The 22849-nt window shown below is 39.2% G+C and overlaps 1 protein-coding gene across 2 annotated transcripts in view; it reads right to left on the bottom strand.

Annotated features, from left to right (window-relative positions):
* Nucleotides 1–22849, bottom strand: part of ANKRD50 (ankyrin repeat domain containing 50) — a 40863-nt gene that overhangs the window by 4502 nt on the left and 13512 nt on the right. For both annotated transcript variants that reach the window (XM_071555558.1, XM_071555557.1), the window contains 2 exons: nucleotides 12669–12898; nucleotides 780–4327 (listed from right to left, as the gene is read on the bottom strand). In XM_071555558.1, coding sequence (XP_071411659.1) covers nucleotides 783–4327; nucleotides 12669–12873 — 3750 coding nt within the window. In that variant the 5' untranslated portion in view covers nucleotides 12874–12898 and the 3' untranslated portion in view covers nucleotides 780–782. The remainder of the gene's footprint in view (nucleotides 1–779; nucleotides 4328–12668; nucleotides 12899–22849) is intronic.

The following is a 22849-nucleotide window of genomic DNA, read 5'->3' on the forward strand; positions in this document are numbered from 1 at the left end:
CAAATAGAAAATACATTAATTATTAACGCATTCCAAATACCCTAAAAAAGATAAAACTCAATAGGAAGAGGGAGAAAACTATTTTAGCTGACTCACTGACAGTTCAGATCTAAAAAAGCTACTTATAATTACCTTTTCAGCTTAAAATTCAGCATGGGAGAGAAAGTCAGAAATCTAAATGACCTCCACATATTAAGAACTACAGAATAGTCTGAAAATCTTGCTCTGAGAAAAGCCAGCTCTTTTATAGGAGCGTTACCTTTACAGCAACAAATATAGAACTTTGGAATGGCATTTTAACTTTTTAATTTGTAGATAATCATGCTACTGTGATTTCACCCTTGACATCCACATTCAGAAAAGTGCTTGCTTGTAACTTGTAAGAACCTTCAGGAGCTTCCTGAAAGGTATTTTTGTAAATAATGAAATAATGACTGTATCTGAAAACATCACATATTAGAATTTCCATCTGTCCTTATGTTTGAAAATTCAAAATCAATGCTACATGAAAACTGCTCTTTTATTCATTCACGTATCAAAGACAGTGGGGCACAATTTCAGCAAACTGAATTCAACAGAAAACATGCCAGCAATCCACTTCCTCTACAGCTGATGCTTTTAAATGACAGCAAAACAAATACTGGCCAGGTTAACATTTTAACATTCATGGTTTTCTTTATGAAAGCAATTAAGAAGATAAATGATAATAAAATGTAATTTTAGCATGTTTAGGTGCACATGATGAAATGCATTTGGTTCCTTTGTGACTGGTAAATTACCTTTTATAATGGTGTTTCCTTCTTGTAGTTGAAACTTGGGTCACTACCTTCAATCTGAAGTTTTAAGGCTTGCTTAAGGCTGAGTTCTGTCTCTGCAGGAGGATAACCTTCCAGTACATCCTGATGCCCTCTATCCTGCACTGTTCGTGGGACAGAAACCCTGCCGAGAAAAACCTGATTGCTCTGGAGATGGTAATTGGGATTCGTCATAATCCCATTCCTCTTCTTCTGCTCTCCACTCTGTTGGTGAATTAGGAACTGCTGCTGAGATCGACCAACTTCTTGCTGAGCTGGTGGGACCAAAATTTTGCACTGTGGCTCTGCCGGCATTGATTTAAGTGGCATGCTTGTGCCAGATTTGGCAATGGGTACTCGCTTATCAAACTGAGTCATTTCATATTCTAATACTTTGGGTTGGGAGGAACTACTCTGTTTTATTTTTTTTCCAGCTGATCCAGACTTGCTGGAGTTGTCTGTTTTTCCCCCCTTGTTAGCCTTAGCTGATTTCAAACTAGGTTTTACTTGGCTCCATTCAAACTCACTACTTGGCGAATTATGATTTTGACTTAGGGAGTGAGTTGTGGAAGAAGGAGAAACAATGGACTGCCTGCTTCTGCTGCGGGGCAGGGAATGCTGCTGTATTTGCTCCGTGAACGAGAGGCTGTGGAAACTATCAATGGGCACTGTCTGAGCAGTTGCCGTCGAGGACGTGGTGCGGAGGGAAGAATTTTTGGAACTTTTCAGGGAATTATTTGATAAAGATGACTTTTGACGGTCAACTGTAGAGTCAGGGGACTCAGAAGGAGAACTGAAGGCATGTGCAGGCCCATTAGATAATCCCCGCATACTGGGCTGCATATCTCCACCAGTACTCCCTGAACTATTGGACTTCATTGTTAAGGACTGCATTTTAGAGGAGACTGACTGTAAGGGTTTTTGCTCCATTGTGTGGACTGGAGACGGAGTGCAACCATTCAGAGTCGATGCACCATATTTTTCCAGTAATTTAATAATCTGAGAGTGTCCATTTTTAGCTGCAACTCGCATAGCTGTGCGCCCGAATTGGTCAGCATGATTTGGATCAGCACCATGTTCCAGTAATATCTGGACAACATCAATATGCCCTTCTTGGGCTGCAATGCAGAGTCCAGTAGCACCTTGATTACATGTATGGTCAACCAGAGCTCCATGCTCAATGAGGAGCTGCACTACCTTAACATGACCCTGCCATGCAGCAGACTGCAAAGCAGATCTCTTCTCGTTATCTGCAGCGTTCACATCAGCGTGGTACGTTATCAGCACCTGTACCATCTCCAAATGGCCCTGCCAGCAGGAAACATGGAGTGCTGTTCTTCCTTCAGCATCACTTGCTTCTACGTTTGCACCATTTTCTAAAAAATACTCAGCCATTGTAAGCTGGTTTTCTAATGCTAAGATATAAAGGGTTGGCCGGCCATCAGCATCTTTGTAGTTCACATCTGCTCCATGGCTGAGCAGTAGTTCAACTATATCTCTGTGACCTTCTAAGGCAGCAACTCGGAGAGCATTTCTCCCATCATAGCCTCTCTGATCAATGTTGGACTTATTTTCCAGTAACATCTGCACACAATCATAGTGACCTTCTTGTGCAGCTAATATGAAAGGTATACGTCCATCATTATCGATTTCATTTGTTCTAGCACCTTGTTCTATAAGAGCTTCACATATCAACCTGTGACCTTCAAAAGCTGCCATATGCAAAGGTGTCCAGCCTGCATCGTCTCTATGATTTTCATCTAGCCCCCTGTCCAGCAGAGTCCGTACTACTTCAACATTGCCCTGTGCAGATGCTATGCTCAGAACTGTTCTACCTTCACTATCAATGCTATCAACCGCTGCACCCCAAAATAAGAGAGTATTTACAACTGAAGCATGGCCCATGGAGGCTGCTGCCAGAAGTGGCGTACGACCATTGTTGTCTGTGTGATCAACATCAGCTCCTCCTTCCAGAAGCAGATCAACAACATCTACATGTCCTTCATAGGCAGCCACCAGCAGTGGAGTCATGCCGTCTTTGTCACAATGGTCTACCTCAGCACCGCGGTCGATGAGCAGACTGACCACTGAGGCATGTCCTTTACTGGCTGGCACACAGAGCGCAGCAACAGATAGGGCAGTTCTTCCATCCACGTCCTCGTGGTTCACCTCTGCACCATGATCCAGCAGGTGCTCCACGATCTCTTTATGCCCCATGTACGCAGCTGCAATCAGCGCCGTTCTGCCCTCATTATCAGCTTTATTAACTTCAGCGCCGTGTTGAAGCAGATTCAGCACAATATCTTCGTGTCCCCCCCACGCTGCTGCTCTCAGCGCCGTTCGACTATCAGCATCTGCACAGTCCACTTTGACTCCTGCATAAAGGAGCGCAGATACCACCTCTGTGTGCCCTCCCCACGCCGCAGATCGCAATGCCGTCCAGCCATCGTGATCTGTGTGATTGACATTGGCCCCGCATCCAATCAGGCAATTGACAACCTTGGTGTGTCCCTGCCGAGAAGCCAAGGTAAGTGCTGTTTGCCCATGAGTATCTTCTATCTCTAAATCTGCACCCCTCGAAACCAGCAGGTTGACGACATCGAGGTTGCCACTGTATGCTGCGTTGGCCAAGAGCGTTCTCCCATTGGAATCGCACTGATTTACTGATGCTCCATTGTCCAACAAGGTGCGAATAGAGTCCTCCCTCTCCAGAGCCTGCCGAACAATGCAAGACGTGTGGTCATCTTCGCTGTTGACGTGAGCACCAGCTTTTACCAGCAGCTGTAATACTTCCTGTTCTTTAGGAATTAAGGTGGACAGGGAGTCTTTGACAGGTGTGCCATTCCATATCATCCATAAAGCCAGCTCTGAGGTCTCTAACTGCAAATTTGAATTAATTAGATGCAATGCAAACTCCTGAGCTTCTAATGGTGTTAAATCCTTTGCTCGGCAGGTGTAGCTCATTGCTAGCATTCTGTGTCCCTCAGCTGCATTACATAAGTATTTCTGTGTACAGTGCTTTACATCCAGCAACCATTCTGCAAAACTGTAATGAAACAAGATTTTTGTATTTCCAAGGCCATCGATAAGGACTTTTGACAGGACATCCAATTTGCGTTGAAAGTCTTCCATCGTCAGTGTCATGTTTTTGGTCCACACTGCATGATACAACTCCGTGGTGGTTAAGGGTCTACAGGCTGCAAGAATTACATTAAGAATAGGCTGGACCTTTGCAAACTGTTTTCTCACAAAAAGTCTTTGGCAGAGCCAAAGGTATAGGCCGTTTAACGTTCCTGGAATATCACGGATCTCTCGCAACATAATAAAATTCTCCACAACTCCATCTAGGACACGTTCCAGATATAAAAAGCAACCACTGCTTTTGATGTGAAGCTGATTCAGCATCTCTGCTGTTTCTTTTGTGAGATGTTGTCTCAGGGCTTCTTCCTGGTCTAAACGATGTAGAATGTATTGCTGCACATCTTTCACAATATAAGCCTTTCGAAGGTCATCCAGACTTATTTTTCGAAAACCTATTAAGAGGAAAGAAAGTTATAATTATTTCTGATCCAGTTCTGCTTAACTTGATGTTAAAAAAAAACAAATAAAAGACAGAAATTTCTGGGTGGGGAACACCCACAATACAATATTCTTCCTGTAAACATAGTGAATCAATTATAGAAGCAGAAAACTTTGATAATAGATGCATTTTATCATCATCTACCATAAGATGAAATATATGTTATGAACACAGAAAATACTGAAACTCACTTTGAGTTAGTCACTGTGTGTCTACCTTGGATGATTTTAAATACCTAAGCAAAACTATCAGAACTACAACCAAAATAAGATTATTAAGTATTATTATATTATTAAGGAAATAAACCCTTCCCCAATGTGGTTAACAATAGAATTCCAAATAATTTTCAGCTATTTATATTAAGATAATTATTATGTTAATTACAGAAGAGGTTATTCACACCTGCTACGTATGCATGATGAAATGTATATAAAACACTAACTTGACCACCACAGTTTCTTTTAAAAGATTTTATGATATTAGAGAGACACTAAAAATAGTTTCATACAACTTTAGATCTCTGTTCACCAAAAATCCCCTACTTTTTTCAAGTGAGGACTGAGTTTTAGATAAACACCCTGGTTCTTTGGTAGTTGACTCATTGCATAAGGAAACACATTTTCTCACAGTTGTATGATCTCATTGTTTTTCCAACTTGTTTACTCTTCAGAGGAGAAAGGGAAATTATTTCATACATGCAGACTGTGCCTGTCCCCTCCCCTCTTAAAGCAAAGAACACTATTCTTAGCAGCACGTGCAAAGAATTCCCTACGGCCACTTCAGCGGCCGCAAGATTCTTGGGAATAAGGTGGAATAAAGATGCAGTTTTATGGATACACGGCTATCTCTGCCGCTTGAAACATTTGCTTTGGTAGGGCCAAGGAAAGCATGTGATGAAGACCCACCCTCCAGTGACACATTATATTGTTTGAACGCTGCTTTTCTGGAGGCTATGAGAAAACCACAGAGGTCACAGACACAGTGGCTTCAACAACTGTGTTTCAGGCCAGATCTGTACCTCACTTCTGCAGGGACAGGCTGTAATCCCTTCCTCCAGAGTAGCACACTGCACACATTTTCTTACAGTCAGCTCAGCTAGTCAGGGAAAAAAAAACCACCTTTGCTTTTCAAATGTAAGCAGTTACCAGGCTTCCAAATTATACTAAGGGAAAAGCAACCATAGATCAATGTGGTCAATTCAATTTTGGCCCCATCTCCAGAGAAGAAATCATTTTAAGTGAGCCTCTGAAGAATGTTGCTTCTAGATCTATGTTTTTTTTTATATTTAAACACTCTGTGGATCAAACTGCTCGGTCTGTGAGCTTGTTCTGACAGCAAATTCAGACTGATAACAGAGCTGTTTTTTGTTTCCCAGTGATTTCAACAGAAGTTCTGAATGTCCCATTAAGTTCACTCTTTTAATTGTTTAGTCTACATGAGCACTGGACAAACACAACAGATAAGAAGTGAGAGGCAAACTATGGAAGAGTTACTAAAAATATTTCTGCTTCCCTTATTAATTATGGAAGCATTACAAACTGAACAGAGCTAAACTGATAGAATACCTGAAACAAAATCATGCTTCTTTTCAAAATAAAATCACTGGAGAGGATTTGCGCAGTCAGTTCAGAGGCTAAGACTACACAAATAAGAGTGACTACTTGAATATTTATGAATGAGAAGGCCAGGAGGATGATGGTAATTATTTTGAGGGGGATCTTTCTCCATTCCAGAGTTTTGGGTTTTTTTTGGCTCTCAAAAGAAACATAGAACCATCTTTATCCACCATAATTCACCACAAATTCAAGTAATGTCCTTACCTGACCTCTGGAATGGCATAATTCATTTATTTACTATGTATATTATTAAAATATTCTGTATGTAACTTTGTAAAGCCCTTAATTCTTGCACATAACCCAAATAAAAAACTTTGCTGAGTAAGAACAGACAGTGCCCTGCAATTCTGCAGATCCCAAGCTTCCACTTGAAGTGAAAGGCTGTTTCTAGGTCAGGATCCTTCAGAAGATACGTAAGTGAAAAAATGACATTAAAAACAGGGCATTGCTTGGTGCATGGATTCACAGTCATAAGCATACCTGGAGCTGTAATCAGAGACAAGTGTCCCTTTGCTTGGCTCATGTGCACAGGGAACAGTTCTGTTTTGCTCAGTTTGGAGCAAATATAACCACCCCGTTCACTCACCTTCCTTTGAACTGCTCTGCTTCTCTCAGTACTGATTTGAACCTGTCACTTGGCTGAGGGGGAACAGGCAGAGAGCTCTGAAAACTCATTCTCTTAAGTGTTTAGTCCTAAGTGACCCTGCTCACAAAATCCCCAGCCTCTCGTATTAATCCCATGCCCACATCCTTCCTTCCAATATATACCTGCAAATGTAAGCTATTTCTATTTTTGCATTACTCAAGTGTTTTTTTCCAGTAGTTTCATTTTGCCACAACAAGAAAACCCCTGATGGACTCGCACAACAGCAATTCTGGGATTTCAGCTGATGTTCAGTGTTGCCTGCCTAATGACTACACTTCACCTCCCCTGACTCCCAGCCTTCTCAGGAAAATTTGCAAAGTGATAACTGTTTAAGTGCCTCAGTCCCTGTGTGCTTCAAAAGAAAAAGACTTTCTCATCTTGCAAGTGTTCTTTGAAGACCCAGTTTTCATTTTGCTTCTCCAAATGGGTGGGAAAGTGAACAAAATAATTTTGGATGTGACATAAAAACCTAAGCACTCCAAAATAAAAAGTAAAAAAAGGAAAGGCTTGTGTGTTTGGTTCCCCCCCCTCCCATCTACCTTTAAACAAGATTGTATCATTGCCCAGGGAAATTGTGGATGCTCCACGAATGGAAGTGTTTAAGGTCACTCTGGATGAGGCCCTGAGCACCCTGGTCCAGTGGAAGGTGTCCCTGTCCATGGTTGGGGGGGTTGGAACTATATGGTCTTTAAGGTCATCCAAATCATTCTATGATGCTCTGATCACTTTGTTCTATATTAGGGCTATAAATATTACACTGATCTGTACTTCCCTGAGACATACTAATTATCAAAGCACTTCAGACAAGTAAATACATTTCAGACAACTTCAGAGTACTTTTAAAACTATTTGAGTGGCTGCATGTTTAAGAAAGCTAAAAATTGCTTGAGTTTTTTTGTTGTTTTTTTTTTTTTCCTGCAATATTCCTATATATTCCTTGTAAATGAGAACCTACACTTTATATTGGAAAATAAGTTTGGATACCAAGAAACACAGTACACTCATACAGACTTTCACACATTGCAGGGATGAAATGCTCTTTAAGGGCTGGGATTAAGAAGCTGCCATTGTAACAGACTTTTGGACAGAAATAGGTTGTTAACTTTAACCACTGCACTATGCCATATTATAATAAGCAAGTAACTCAAACAAGGCCTTACAGATTTTTCTGAAGTCTTAAATTCTTTTTGCTAGCTTGAAGAAGGGAAACAAAGCCATGGCTTTTTGCCCCAAATATCTATCTAAATGCAGTCATTTTACATTTCCAAACAAAGATCCTGAAAACTTGCTTTTCAACCCTGCCCCATACAATAAGTCACTTTCATGGATAAGAAGCACCAAAACATTAAGAGAAAGCTCATTTTGTTTCAGATGCATTCCCATGAACTACTTAAGCTCAGCAAAACAGGAGTTGAGTAGACAGAACTTGCAGTCCCACGACCCTGCTTTTTGCATTGTTAAAATTTTTCATACAACACATCACTTTCAACCCAACGAGAGCTCCCAATATAGATTGTCCTAATTTATTACATTTCTGGCAGTTCTGTAAACAAATCAGTTCCAAATGTATTTCTTGGCAAGATCTAGGGCCATTCAAAGGGGGAGAAAAAAAGTATTTTGGCTATAAATACTTTTACAGTATGTCAACCTTCTGAAACTTTAATAATAAAAAATAAGCTATTAAGAAGCAAGTTCCAGTAAATGCTTAAAAATATCCTACTTCCATACCTCTAGATGAATTTATGTAAGTATATTACGAAAGTTTAAAATACATTTTAATATATTTAACCAAATTGTTAACTTTAAAATAATCTAAATGATTACAAACATGGTAATGATTTTGCATTAATAATTTACACTGCTGATCTAACATATACTAAATTAGGTATTTTTGTGGCCACTTATTGACATCTGCTCAAAAAGAATAACTTTTCCAGCAGAGTAAAATGCACCTGGTAACTCAAGCAGCATATTTAGCTTTTAGTGCTTTTGTAGTATATTGTGCATTGCAAATTTCACTGCACCTACTGCTGATGCTACAAGACATTGAGGATGATGTCTGCTGCTCTCACTGGTCCATGTCATTGCACAGAAGTTTATTTAATTAGATTTACAGGTAACAGTTCATTTAAAACAATTTATTCTTATCTCTTTAATTACAAGGCAATTAAGTTCCAAATTCACACAACTTTTTAACTAGGAAATATGAAATTCCCTAGTACAATGCTTTCAAAATGGTAATGAAGAGAAACAGAAATTAAAAGTGTTCTGTTTATTTCCCAAGCTGTTTATATTTTTTTTCCAAAACCCCAACAAATACACTTTTTCAAAGCTTTAATATTATAGAAGCAAATTTTACAACTACAGAAATATATAAAATTTATCTTTTATAGTAAGAATCCAACTCCTATAAAGTCTTCAAAGTAGCATGATGTAATGCAAATAAATTCCACCCTACAATTTAAAATTAGAGGGCAACTTAGATTTTTCACTTTTAATGCAATCTCTCCTGAACTGTTCTCATTTACTTTCTGGAATGGCAACTAATAAGAAAGGCTCAGCTCCAAATCAGGCAACAGCTTTGATTCGAGGACTCGGCAACATGACTGCCTGAGTAGCTTTAATCCTCAGAGTTTTTTGGGTGCAGAGAAGCTGGGTTGTGATTTTTTATTGTATTTCTTTAAAGTTTTGCTTATATTTTTGTTTTTGGAAAGGCTGTAAAGAAAAACAACCCTCCACATCTTATTCAGATCAGAACCAGTAAATACCAGTGATATGAGAAAGACATGTACCCAAGATTTCTAATGAAGAATCAATTTGGGTAAGTATCAGCTCTTAAAAATATCTGACTGCCTGGAACAGAACAATAGATAAAAGGAAGAGCAGAAAATGAATGACACTATCTGGTTTTGCCTATGAACAAGTGGGTGAATGGAACTTAAGCTGCCGCTGAGGCTGAAGCAAACCCTTTCACCTTCACTTTTGACTCTTTTTATTGCAGTTTCCAGAATCCTTCTGGTATTTAACATTAAATTAATGAAAACTACAGCTCCCTGAGATGTGACATCTGCAGGGGTTGTGCCTCACTGATGCATTCATGCCTCATCCATGAGAAGGAATTCTTTGGAAGAATGTCAGTGTTTAATTGAAGGGTATAATCACACCAGATGCCACAGATACTTTAGTTACGTGTGTAGCAAAAGGGAAGAAATTAAGTAAAAATGCCTATTAAAAAAAGCCTCTGTGCTTTTAAAGCATTTGTACATAACCACTTTTGTCTACTCACCTTTGTGCTGTTAATGAGAAATTACTGTTCACTCACACTTACCTAAATAAAATTGCCTGATTTTAAAATGCCTCAAGTTTCACAGCTACTATGACGGACTTTTAAGAAAGGAAATTAGCTTTGTAAGAATGACTACTATGCTTTCAAGATTTAGTCTCGTTTTAGAAGCATTTTAATTAGCTCATTAGCTGAAGCTTAATGAAAATTGGATGTTCTGTGCCATGTTCAGGTTGGAAAGACTGTGTTTAATGCAGCTGCTTGTCTGTCCACACTTGTAGCCAAATGATAACAAATGATGATGTGGGAGACAAGCATGGGTAACTATGGGTGCAAGACAGAATTGTTACATTTGGGGAAAAAGTCATTAGGAAATACAAACAGGCAGGATTGGGAGCTGGTGACAGTGCACATGCAAGCGAAAGCCTTGTCTGTACCCCTCCTTTTTTAACTCACATGGCTGGCTTTTGCTCACTGTGGAGGGTGACCGCAGACTTATGCAGGCAGCATTTTACATTTGGTTCATATTTTTGAGGTTGTCTCTGCAGCCACAAGAGGCAAAACCTTTTTTTTTCCCTCCTCCTCTTTCTTGCCTTTTTTTTTTAATTTTTTTAAATTAATGAAAGCTGAGAATCTGTGTAAGGGATAAAAAATCTGTAGCACACTGTGCTACTACAGAATTTGGGAATTCAGAAGGGCACAGAGCACAATCTGCAGCAGATGCAGACACAACTATTCAATTTTCATAAATAACTCACTAACAGAAGTGAAAGAACAAAGAGGACCAGAATAAACTCCCCTCCTCCTTTTCTCATTCTTAGAGTGTTAGGGATGATTATTCACCACTAGGATGACAGTGGATGAGAAAGACTGGACTCTCTCTTCTATGTCATCACTATTTTTGGCTCAGGACATGCTTACAGAACTCTCATCTGTACTGGACATCCAAAAAAGAGCATCACCAGGACAAGGCCAGTGCAGCAATCCCGGCACCAGTCATCAATAACACTTTGCTGAAATGAAAGCTAAACCTATTTGTCAGAGAGATCTGGAGGAACTTTTCACTGCATGAAAATTTTAAGTGAAACAGATATAAACTTACTGCAAACAAATTAATATTGGTAATAGGTATTTCATATTGTACTCCAAAACTTTTTTAGCAGAAAAAACTACAGATGGGACACATTTTCCTAAACAATCCTAAAAGGATTCCAATCTATCTTACAAAGATATAGTGAAACTGATTTTTTTTTTTTGTTCCAAATACTTACTGTTGATGTTCAACTGTCTGCCCACCAGCTAAACATAAATAGCTTTAAAAACTGGCTCAGCTAAAAGCAAATATTCAAAGAATAGTTTTCCCCAGTAGAAACTTTAATGTTAGTGAACCCTTTTTAGGCTAGAACCAGAAAAGAAATCCACGTTATCTCCAGATGTACAACACAAAGTTGCAACGTTTCTGAAGTTAACAGGAATTTCAGCAATGCTTCTTATATCCTCACTGTACCTTCTGCAAACTTGAACAGTGGCTGCTAGCAGAAAAATCATTCAACAGTGTATTAAATGGGCAGCCATCACACTGGCTGCAATGTCCCATTTTTATTTCATAGTGGCTAAACCACCACTTCCCCCAAATAGACCCTACAATTTCTTCTCAATTTGTGTAGTATCACACACCAACTTCCTTTATGCTATTCATCAAGTCATGCTCTGTGAAAATGAGAAATTAACTCACTGAAATTAAATTTACTTTAAAGGCATATCCATCAGTTCTGCTGATTTTTCCTAACAGGAACTCCATGTGGAAATACACTTAGAAGACAACAACAATTTTTCAGGACTAGTCTGAAACATTATGCGATTCAGTGAAAAGGAAATACAACTGCTGTGAAGAAAGGTTTGTCTGTTTTTCTGGCAATGGCAACATATCTAATCAGCCAAACTCTGACAAAATTATCCTTGTATGAATGTCCAATGAAGCCCTGTGAAGCTACCTCAAAGTTTCTTTCAGTTCTCACATACTCCCAAATACCAGTCTTCATGTCTGCTACTGATTAATACATTACTTCATTCCAAAACACAATTATCCCATTGACCTTTTGCCACTGTGGAAATGAGCAAGCCTATGGGTCTAAGTTCTGTAAATCACATTTTTGTCCTAATTGTATTCTTAATACACACAGACTTCATACATAGGCCTGGAATCCAGTCTAGATATTGCCTTTTATTTAAGATTTCAGAGAATTTCCAGTAACAATGTCATTACAGTGAAGAAATGTTCTCATGACACAGTGAAGTCTGGATGAAGGAGCTGTAAAGAATTTTTTTACTGTGCAACCTTAGCCAAAAGCATGCTCCAAGAATCCACATCTACATTGTTCCTTGCTCCAACTCCACCTTCAGAGATTATTACCCACTTTCTGCAAACACAGGGAGAGATTTTAATGGGAGATGAAAGAAAAACCTTTTGAGGTTGTAAGGAATGGGTGTATCCAGCCGACATACTTCTGTACTTACACATCACCGTCATTGTTTCAAAGCCTTATAAAATGAGCAAAGCAAGAGGAAAACTCAAAGCAGCCCTATTCTCTGCAGGTGCATTGCAAAGACAGAACTCCAAAATATTTGGCTGATTTTTGCCATTTTTTTAGAACCAAGCATGCAGCAGTGCTTTCAACCATCACCCAGGGTCTGGTAAATACAAGGTCCCAGGTAAGGATACCAAGCACTTCCTACACTCTGTACTCACCTGTAAACATTTTTGTAATAGCTTTACTCTGCTTGCGGGCAGAGCAGAGCAGGAGCAGCCAGGGAGGGAAGAACTCAAAGTGGCTTGCTAAAATCTCTGCAATTGTTCCAGACAAACTTGTGGAAGTCTGTTCACCCTCAGAAACGTTACAGCCCTCGTCAACCGAATCCACAAGAATGAAGAGGCTCTGCTGAGGAGGCTTCATTCCCAGGAGAGGGAGCAGAATGCACCTGTTGAGGAAGAGGAAACAAAATCAGTATTTTAAATACATTTAACAATAACAGTAATTCAAGTCGAAGCTATGATCAACTTAAAACGCAAAATTATTTTTTAAATAGTTACTAAAGAAAATACTGAAGCAGACCAAATTAACAGAGACAATTTGAGCAGGTAGTGATTTAATTCCTGTTTGGGCAACATTACTTTTTCACTAACTTAGAATTTACAACAATAGTTTAAAACTATGTAATGGTGTTCAAAGCTAATCAGACAACTTGGAAAAATGTTGCTTCACTCAGAAAGAAGCTATTTGGCCTAAAAGTTTAAGACCTTCACTATTGTTGTCTCTGTCAAAGCTGTTCTTCTTGCTTATCACAAACTAATATTGAACAACAGTTGATCATGAAACAAAAGTCTAAAAGACAAATGAAATACCAAAGCTCAGAGTTCAAGTCTGAACAAATAACAGGTTTACAATGAACAGAACTTCTGCCTTACCATCACAAATAAAATGCAAATTAGCAGCAGACAGACATTTGGTAGTGACTTTGATGTATTACCTTTTATTTATATTGAAGTTGCCCAGCTCCTATTACTGAAAAAGAATTATCTGCATCCTCAAGATAGTAGGAGCTCAAACAACACATCTGGTTGCGTGGCTAAAAATTTCAAATTTGCATCTACTGTTGCCCTCCTTAAGGGTGTTTCTTACAAATATCTGTAACTCCACATTTACAAGTACCTTTAAATAGCTAGTACCTAACCATCATGCATCTATTCAGTTATTTCCATGCTACACTACTGTTCTTTGTGAAACTTCATAGTGACTTAGGCCCGTAAGTTTCATTAAGGTCACTTGAAATACATTTGGCAAGTAAACTTTGATGTTCTGGTACAACGATTTGGAAAATTAAACAAGGTGAGAAAAATGCGTATCTAACACTTGTGTAGATTTGCTATGTCCACATGTCCAGAAGGCATCCACATCAGAAGCATTTTTTGTTTTACTCAACACCATAAGAATCTTTTTTCATTTGTTTTACTGAACAAATTTATCTTCAGAAGACTTTGGTCAACACGTTGTCACCTACCAAGTACTCAAATGGGGATACAGGCAAATCTTGCCTGTTAATGGAAGAACAAAGCCCACTTCAGAAATTATTCCTAAGCCCTGTTAGGGGAAGGTTTGTTATTTTCTGGTTTTCTGACTGGGAAAAATGCAAAATGGAAACAGGAGTGCACCTTTCATGTATGTCTGACAGTAACAGCACAATCTAGCAGAGCAAATGAAAGAGAAATTTCCTCCAAGGTATGAAAAGGAACTATAAAATACCTGTGTTCTCAAAGCATTCATGATTAGATGGATTTTCAAATCCTAACACATCTCTGCTCCTCACCTTAGTTTTTTTTTTTTCAGAAGCACAAGACTACTGAGAATTCTTTGGTACTTCCCCAGGTAGATACCCTTTCAGAAGACACCTGAAGTTCAACTAAAATCACTGTTAACTAAGCTGGGAAGTTAAGCAGCTACCAATTTACAGAACAGGAAATTAAAGCATCCATAAGGTTAAAATTACCTTCCTAAGTGATGCCAATCCCACAACGAAAGGAGGCAGTTGGAACTGACCACATTTTCCAGCCCTTCTCCCACCACAATTCTGCCTTGCCCCCTCAGCTATTTGTGTCAAGGCATTTTCCTCGCAACATTTCTTTTTTTATCAAAACTAATTTTCTTCTCACATAGTTCTCTATATGAAACTACTTTGCCAGAATGAAATGTTACTATAAGAAGAAATGGTATCTTAAATTAAAATCTCCCTTATAATCTGTGTGACCCTCATGAAATGCCTATAAAGTATCTTAGGAGCATCTGAAATTATTCTTATGTCAGTATTTACCTGTTGGGAATACCACCAAGAAAAGGTAACTGGGAGAGTCCCAAATCACTATTTAATTCCTGCAGCCCATAGTAGTGGGCTGTCTTGGGTCAAGTCAAAAGGTTCATCCTGCCTCTAGAAATCTGCTTTCAGCCCTGTTTAAGGAATAATGTAAGCACTGGGCAAGCACTAGACCACATTTTCCCATCACTCTCAGCAACCAGTGCTTCCAGGGACTTTCTGAGTCTGATTCAGCTTTTTCCATTTAACACCCTCTAACTGATTACACTTCCACAGGTTTGTCCAAATCTTCTATGAACTGATTTAAGACTCCAGCATCCACAACATCCTGCAGCTTAGCTACACAGTGCATGAAATAACCTTCCCTTTTGTAGTTTAAACCCTCAAATGTCCTTGTTTCACTTGATATCCTTCAGCTTCTGTACAAAAAGGGACAGTGAGCAGTAATGTCATATTCGCCCTTTCCATGTCATTTGTACCACAGCCTCTCTGAGCCATTCCCTTCCAGGCAGAAGTCTTAGGATATTGATGGTGCTCCATAAAATGCTGTTCCACAGGCCCTTGTCTCCCTGTGCTCTGCTTTTTTCCACTTCACAATATTTGTATTTCTGAATCCTAATATAATTTAAATTCCAGTAGGAAAAATATATGCATATATATTTACACGTATGTAAGAAATGAGGCACAAAGACTTCTCCCAGCTTATAGCAGTATTAATAAAAGTCTGACATTGACAAGACATTGATTGAGCTTTCTCTTTAAGTGGCCTTTGAAACTATTTGATAAACTTCTATTGTTCCTAAACACTTTATATCACAAGTTCAGAGTGGATGCCAAGTGACATCAGTGAAACTTTTCAGGAAGTGCTCTGCTAATTTGCCAGAAGTCACATTATGTGACAGTCAGGAGATCAGGCCTGACAGCCCAAGGTTATGAAAGGCAGGTCCAGCTTGACCAGCCTGATCTCCTCCTATGGCAGGGTGACCCGCTTGGAGGATGAGGGAAGGCTGTGGATGTTGTTTACCCAGACTTTAGTAAAGTCTCTGCCGTTTCCCTCGTCATTCTCCTGGGGCAAGTGCCTGGATGGTCAAGTCCAAAGGAATGTGGTGAATGGAAATAAGTCCAGCCCATGGCCAGGCACAAGTGGTGTTCCCCCAGCTCAGCACTGGGGCCAGTCCTGTTTAGTACCTTCACTGATGACCTGGACAAGGGCACCCTGGGCACCCTCCGTATGTCAGTCTCTTCTCCCAAAACTTGGTTTAGTGGTGGACTTGGCAGAGCTGAGTTAACAATTGGAATTGATGATATCAAAGGTCTTTTCCAACCTAAACAATTCTATGATTCTTTGTTTACCCCTGTAACCTGACTTCATTTCACTCCCCGACTATTTCTTGCTTACATAGGAAAATAATATAAATCAACACAGAATTAACAATGTCTTAAAGTACTTCCCTCAAGGGTGATTCATCTACAGATTGCTGTAACAGATTGCTTAATGTGCAGAGTGCCTCTCAAAGGATTAGAAGTTGATTTTCTTTACCTTCTGAAAGGGTAACAGCTTTATCTTTATAACTTATATTCAATACAGATATAAAACTGGTTATCGCCAAAAACAACAAAAATAACTAGTCAGTAAAAATACAAAATCTCCAGGGAAAACAGCACTATTAGGTATTTTAAATGATGGAATTCATTTTAAAGGCAATATAATGACTTACTTATGCAGAGCAAAGATGTTTTACATTCTCAGCAGCAAATAAGAATTCCTCAGAACAATGAGCCATCCCACAGAATTCTTCAGGAGTGCTACTGATTTGACTGAACCCATGCAAACATGATTTGCCACATATGGAAGGAATATGCACAGGCTATGCTGAAGTTCTGCTTATGATTGTCCTTGAGATTTTTAGATTGGATCCACAAAAACACGAAGACACAACAGAACAAAGTCGAAAGACAGCAGCATTGTCCAAAGGTTGAAAGGAGTCACAGTGGAACACACAGAACTTGCTTAAAAAAACCCCAAAAACAAACAAAACCAAACCAAACACATACATGCCAAATAGTAATTAATGAGTGGCTCTAAGAGCAAAAGAAATTATAAATCCTGGTTTCTCATGAATGTGTTCCTCATATTTGACTGTCTCTGGTGTATAGGAAATTTGGTTATGTCCTCACTTAAACTGTCTGATGGCTGTTAGAGAGTGAATGTAACTTCTCCCTAAAAGGGCTCCCTTTTCTCTACCCAGCTTTTGGCACTTACTGCTGACAAACACACAGAACAAGTGTACAGAACTCATCTCCTAAGCAGGCAAGAAGCAGCAAGGGAAAAAAAATAAAATAAAAACACAATCACCCTCCTGGTTTGTCATGCTCCAAGTGCTGCTACTTTTAGCTAAACATGAAATACTTCAAATTTCATGATGGAAATTACTTATTTGGAAGTCTGCTTTACTACTGCTACTGAGCTCTGTTTCTTTTCCTAATCAGTGTAACAATGCTTTAACAAACTGCCTTTTGAATCACCTTCTCGACACTAGGCTATAGTTCAGCACTTGTATTTCACTTAGAGCTGCCAATGCCAAGAACCACCACTCCAGAGGTCTGCATTGGGGATTTACAAACTCTGCTCTTTCCAAAGACAGTTTGTAAAAAGCAGACAACATCTTTATTCCACACATAGTCTCCTGCTTTTTTGCAAATGTTTCTACACCATATTCCTTGAGGAAATCCACCAGCCATTTGCCACATACCTAATCCCCGCATATTCAATTAGCCTGTTCCCCCCCTTCCTTCTGTAAATAGTAAGGAGTTAACTTTTCCTCCTCATTTTAAACTATGAGATGCTGCAAACATTTTCCTTCAGAGGAAATAATCTCTGTAAACTACAGCTAGGGAGTCAGCTTCAGGATTAATTCTTGAAGTGGGCAAGCCCCCTGCACTCTCCCAAAGGTGGAATGTGACACTGATTCTGCATTTCTCATTGGCAGTGCTGCATGTTAAAAAGACACCACTACAGGACATGACCACAGGAAACAACGTTAAACATCTCAAACTGATTTTTAAGAATGGTGCTAAATGCTCAAAAGTGGTTTTACTGTTGTCAGCTAAGGTTGCCTGTAAGCTTGACTTCAGCTTTATCCACTTCTTTCTGTTTTGGGGAGTTCTGAAATGTTAGGAATTGGCATTCTCCAGTTTGAGTTCACCAGCATCTCCCTGCCAAGATGTCCCCAGGACATAATCTTACCCAAAGACTATCTGCATTTCAAAAAGGAAAGCAATATTCAGGTGAGACAGTTCACATGTAATATTTACAATTAAGTTAATATTAACACCACTTTTCTGAGTCACAAGAAACAGTAGCAGGTGATCACATGGAGTAACAGAAAATAGCTGCAGAGCTCCATGAGGATTGCAATTCCTTGAAACTGAAGCAATTCCTTTAGGATTGTAAGCATATGCTGAAAAAAAAATTATTTGCAATACCCAGTTTTGCTCATTACTAACATGATGCAGCTGATCCGTTGCTATGAGCAAACAAAGTTACAGTGGGTTTTATCTGCATTGTTATTATATTCACAAAAAATTGCCAATAAAACCTCATAAAGCATTCACCTGAAGTGACACAGACAACAAAGTGCTGCCCTCCATATGAGACGTGGATGCCTCACAGAATTTACAAGGAAACTTCACTTGCACATTTGATTTAAAGAATTAATGAAGAGTAAAGTAATGCAGAAATATGCCTATGTATACTGGATGGGTATCTTTGTGTGTATATGTATTTATAAACAAAGAGTTTTAATAACCTTTAGTGTATAAAAAATAGTTCTTCAGACACTTGTCTCAATCTTCAGAAAAGCAAACAAGCATCTTCCTTATTATCAGTGCTTTACAACATGATACATCACAGCCCTTTACACTATAATGTTTAAGACAGTTATTTCCATTAATGTTGTATTGGAAAATACAGAAAATTAAGTACATGGTGAGTCTGTAAATAAACCAACAATATTTAACATGTGCTAGAGTAATTTTTGCTGGCAACATAAGAAGCAGCGGGATTTTTGCCTAAAAATCACACTCTGAGACCTAAGAAAAATCCTAATCACTAAGTGGAAACCTGATGCTGCTTCTTCCAGCTCTAAATCAGGTGAAGCAAAAGCTCCATCTTCCCCAGCCCACTGCTGGGGCAGGCAGGGAAGGAGAAGGCTCCATAGGGCAGATAAGAGCTGGAGGTGCTGCATGACAGGGAAAGGGGACGAATTGTTACACAGGCACTACAGAGGAGCTCAGGCCATTGCAGGATACCTGAGGACAGAGATGCCCAAGGGCACAAATCTATACACAAGAGGGTTTTCACTGCTTCCACTGCTCATGGAATAAACATAAAAGCTTGAAAACTCCTAAGAACAGGAAACAAAACCTGCAAAACTGCAGAGTTTTTTAATCATCTGTACTTGAAAAATTCTCACAACTGACAGCAAATACTCCACGTTGCTTCTCATGAATTTCTAGACACATGTTCATTTGTATATTGTAGTAATCCAGGGTTTGGTTAGCAGGGAGCATAATCCATTAAAGCTGTCTGTCCCCACCACCCTCAGTTCCCAATTTCCATTTAAAAGCATGGAGCCAGTGAAGATAAAGCTGTTAAAGACTGTAGAAGCTTCAGCAAAGACAGACTGACACCAAGAGCTGCATTTTTCTCTTTTGTTTTCCAAACTGCATATGGGGCAGAGGTCGCAAAAAAAGATGAAAAGGTGAATTTAACTTCTAATAAAATTGACAATTCCTGCTGTTCAGCTGATGAAATATCACCCTCTTTCCAAGTAGACTTTCAGAAACTATTCACACAGAAAGGCAAACCAGAGCATCTTCACAAATTGCTTGCAGCACTGTTCATAGAGGAGTGAGAGTTATTTTGTCCTATGACAAGGCATTTACGTTTTAGGGAGGACTTAAGAGTAAACAGTTTGTTTATCTGCCTTATAATGCATTCTGGCTAATGATTAAGAGGGAAACTAATAATCAAATCCAATAGCTGTTTTCTGTACAGTACTTCCCCAACTCTTGGCACTATAGACATGTGCAGTACAGGCCTTTGCTTCCTACTAATCGCTCAGCTGCTCATACTGGTAATAATATCCTGAAAAACACACACACAGGACCCTTGACTAACTGGGAATATTTGAGAAATACAAGGCCGGTGAAGCACAGAACAATTTTACACTTATAAAAGCTGCAAAATAGAACATAAGGCAAAAGTGAAGTGACCCAGTTTGATGTGTGGGCACGACATATCTGATCAGGTTATTGAGGTACCTGTTCTGTAATTTTTCAACATGATAAAGTGTACTGCAATTAATTATGACTTCCTGGCAAAGTGCAATACTGGAATAAAGACACACTCCTGGACTTGAGTATAATATAGATTACTGGTTTTAGTAAATTATTTATTTGCAGGCTGCACAGGACAACAAACTGCCTGTAACAATTCTACCCAACCACGGTTAATCTTAGGAAGGAAAAGGCAGAAAGCAGAAAAGAAAAAGAAATGCCTACCCTGAGAATCACCTATTGGGAAAGCTCGAGGTGAAGTACACAGATGTAAATCAAGGGTCTGGCCTTTTCAGAAGTGGTGAATTGGAAACAGCAGGCAAGTCTTGTGCAACTCAATACCTGATTTTGCAATGTCTTGTAGCAACCTGGATTTTATCTGCAATTGTAAGGCAGACTTGCAGCCCCACCAGGAGAGCACAAAAGCCACCTTCAGGGCATCAGGCCAGACAAAAGCAGAATTTATCGTTGGACCAACACCACTGGTCACACAGAAACAGGCCATGCTGCGCCCTGTGTATTGATTAGAGACCTCCTACTGCCTCATACAAATATATAGGTGATTTTTGTCTATAAAGCAGTGCCTGTGGATCTACCAGTGGATTAACTCAAAACCACAGAAAACAGAAGCCCTAAGAGCAAATATTTTGGTGTAATAGTTGGACTGCCCAGAACAGTTTGCAAACAACTTGGCCACTATAAAGGACAGACAACTGTGGCTGAAAACCATTTACAACTGCTACCACGAGCAGGTTGACTGACTACATTTTAAATGGAATATACTTGCCATCTGTGCTAACATATACAATATGTTCTAAACTACTTGGAGTCTGACATACAAAATCTGTATCCCCGAAGGCAAAGAGCAGGAGAGTACAGAAGACAATGCAAATATTTTTCCTGAACATGTAATAGAAAAAAAGCGCAGCGTATTCTACATAAACTCTCAGTCTGTCTTATAGTGATGGAGAGGTCACCTAGTCCACTTCCTTGTCTACAGCCAGATCAGCTCTACATCTGTTATTCCTGAGAGATAAAAGTCCAGGCATTCCTGAAGATTTCCACCAATCAATACTGTCTCCCTAAGCAATTCATTCCAGTGCTTCAGTATTCCTGTAACTGGGAAGTTTTCTCCTCTTCATTTGCCTAACTTGTACCCATTTTCCTGCAATTCAAACTAGGTACTTGCCCTGTAACTTCTGTCCCATAGGTAGCACACAAATACAAGGAAGCCAGTAGTATCCAAAATTTATAATCATTTCCCTCCACTCAATCAGCCGATGGCATGAAGGAACAGGCTGAGAAAAGGCAGATCTCTGTGAAACCAACTGTGCTGTGTCAGTCTGAAAGTGAACTACCGCTGATTACTGTAAGCACAGTTACTCATCTCTTATTGCACATAGCCAAATATAGTTCTACCTTGCACACAGCCTGTTTGTACAAGTCTCATGCCAGAAAAGCCTTCCTGGAGTCAAGATGACATTTATGGTTATCCCTTATCCACAAGTACTGTGACTCCTACAAACAGAAGTTAGATTGAATTTACCAAAAGCAAACTATGTCATACTGTCCTGGTCGTTTTTCAACTCTTTGTTATCTTCCAGCTGCTTGCAAATAGTCTGTTTGATTATTTGTTCTGGCACTTTTCATTTCAATTGATACTCTTCTAATTTCCCATGCCTTTTTTGTCCCTTTTTAAAGCAAGGCACTAAAGATACAACTTTTTCTTTCAAGTCTGAATTTTCAGCCATCCTGAAAAAGATAACCTGTCCTTTGAAGACAATCAGTAACAGTTTGAAAACATCTCACCTATTCCATGTTGGGTTTCTGTTTGCTTGTTTGTTTGGGTTTTTTTGCCTGGGCTATATTCTTCTTTATTCTCACCTCTTTCTTGCTAGTTTAATTATGTTAGCTGACTGCAAAAGACTCTTTTTTAGGAAACGGCAATATACACAAGCACTGAACAATTTCACTTTCCCACTGCTACCAGTTTTTCCTCTCCAGTGAACAGCAGATCAACACTTGGTGGATATTGTCTTCTTTCTGCTAATATATGTGTGGAGCTGTTTCTTATCGCCAAACAAAATGCATCTCACAAGAAACATGATCAAGGAACCTTGAACTTTCAGTCTTGCCCTCATTTTCACTTTCACATTTAGTAGTTGCTCTACTTTCTTTCTGCCATCTTCCTGCTGGTGTTCAACACATGAACAACAAGGAGCTCAGTTTCACTAAACTGGACATTTAATACACTGCTTTGAGACCTCAGTGTTCATTCCAGTTAATTCCTTTCATTATAATTGTGTTCATGAGATCCTACCCACAAATTGTCTACGGTCACCAGTATCTCCAAGCCCACTGCTTTTAGTTTGCCCTTCCTTCTCCTTCCCTTCTAAACCAAGAATCATAGAATAATTTAGGTTGGAAAAGACCTTTGAGTCCAACCATTAACTCAACACATGCATTTAAGATCATTTCACAGTCACTATCTCCAAAAGAAATCCGTTCTCTCAGCTTATTCTTTCTAATCTGATTGCAGCAAATTCCTTCCCACTAGGTATTTTCTTCTCTTTGACATCAGTAGTATGGTCACTGGCAGACTCCTGATTCTATCGTGCTTTTCCAGCTGATGTTTATCTCCTGCTTGTTTTGTTATTCAAATTTTTCAACGATGTAGACATTATCATCCAAATTCTATGCCTTGGATAATTTCATTTGGTATCT

This window comes from Pithys albifrons, chromosome 5 (assembly GCF_047495875.1).
Source record: "Pithys albifrons albifrons isolate INPA30051 chromosome 5, PitAlb_v1, whole genome shotgun sequence".
NCBI classification, from domain to species: domain Eukaryota; kingdom Metazoa; phylum Chordata; class Aves; order Passeriformes; family Thamnophilidae; genus Pithys; species Pithys albifrons.